This window comes from Etheostoma cragini, chromosome 22 (assembly GCF_013103735.1).
Source record: "Etheostoma cragini isolate CJK2018 chromosome 22, CSU_Ecrag_1.0, whole genome shotgun sequence".
In the NCBI taxonomy this organism is placed as follows: Eukaryota; Metazoa; Chordata; class Actinopteri; order Perciformes; family Percidae; genus Etheostoma; species Etheostoma cragini.
Window position 1 is genome coordinate 21,772,625 of NC_048428.1, and position 1,210 is coordinate 21,773,834.

The window sequence follows — 1,210 nt, forward strand, 5'->3', positions numbered from 1 at the left end:
TACACACATATTTAAGCACTTATTCTTTTTCTTTCTTCGTTGATTGTCTTTTTTAATTCAGTTGCTTGTTTTATGTGTCGTGCGTTTGACTATGTAAAGTTGTACAGTATGGTCCTATTTATTTCTGCAGCCTCTTGGCCAGGTCATGTTTGTAAAGGTTTGTATTTTTTTAAATAGAATAAAAGGTGAGAAAAGGAGGAAACCAGAGAGGGGAAAATCCATCTATTTGTGACGTGTTCACGGTGTGTGTTGCTCCCCAGGTTGAGTCCAGAGATCTTCCTGAAGAGGCCGGTTGTCGAAGGCAACCGCTGGCGTCTGGACTGCATCCTGAAACGCAAAGCGGTGAGCGAGCACGAAATCACGAGCCTCGCCACAGAGACAGAGGGACACAGAGGGAAAACGGGCTCTCTTTAAACGCTACGTTAGCTCGTTAGCAAGCTAGACGCCAAAAAAAGAAATTTTCCGACACCATTTGTTCCGTTCCCGATAGCGATTCCGATACTCGAGCTTGCATTTTGGCTTCTACATCACCGAGTACAGAGCCAATACCAGCCTGTTAACAAATACAAATATTTTCTTAACAGCTGTATACTACTAACCAGAGGTGGGTAGTAACGAGTTACATTTACTCGAGTAAGTTTTTGAAAAAATTGTCCTTCTAGAAGTAGTTTTAAATGCTCATACCCTATACTTTTACTTGTACTTGAGGAAGTCAGTGAAGAAGTGTTTGTGTGTCCACAGCAACAAGGAGTGCGGATATTTGTGATGCTGTACAAGGAGGTGGAGTTGGCGCTGGGCATCAACTCGGGGTACAGCAAGAGGACGCTGCTGCAGCTCCACCCCAACATCAAGGTGAGCGTCTCCGGGACAGACGTGTCTCCGCACGCTTGTCATGCGTCCACGTGTTCCCCGTCTCAATCCGAGTCTTTTCTCCTCCGACAGGTCATGCGTCACCCGAACCACGTCTCCTCCGCCGTGTACCTGTGGGCGCATCACGAGAAGATCATCGTCATCGACCAATCAGTGGCCTTCGTCGGAGGAATTGACCTCGCGTACGGCCGCTGGGACGACAGGGAACACCGGCTGACGGACGTTGGGAGTGTTACACGCGCGCAGTTGGAACAGGTCTCTTTCTGTCACACACACACACACACACACACACACACACACACAGACACACAGACACACAAAGACATGAACACACGCACGC

The 1,210-nt window shown here is 48.0% G+C and overlaps 1 protein-coding gene across 1 annotated transcript in view; it reads left to right on the plus strand.

Annotated features, from left to right (window-relative positions):
• The window catches only part of LOC117938286 (phospholipase D1-like), a 43,161-nt gene that overhangs the window by 26,567 nt on the left and 15,384 nt on the right, over window positions 1-1,210 (plus strand). Inside the window, exons 10-12 of the mRNA XM_034862809.1 lie at window positions 261-342; window positions 742-852; window positions 943-1,125. Of these exons, the coding sequence (XP_034718700.1) occupies window positions 261-342; window positions 742-852; window positions 943-1,125 (376 nt within the window). The remainder of the gene's footprint in view (window positions 1-260; window positions 343-741; window positions 853-942; window positions 1,126-1,210) is intronic.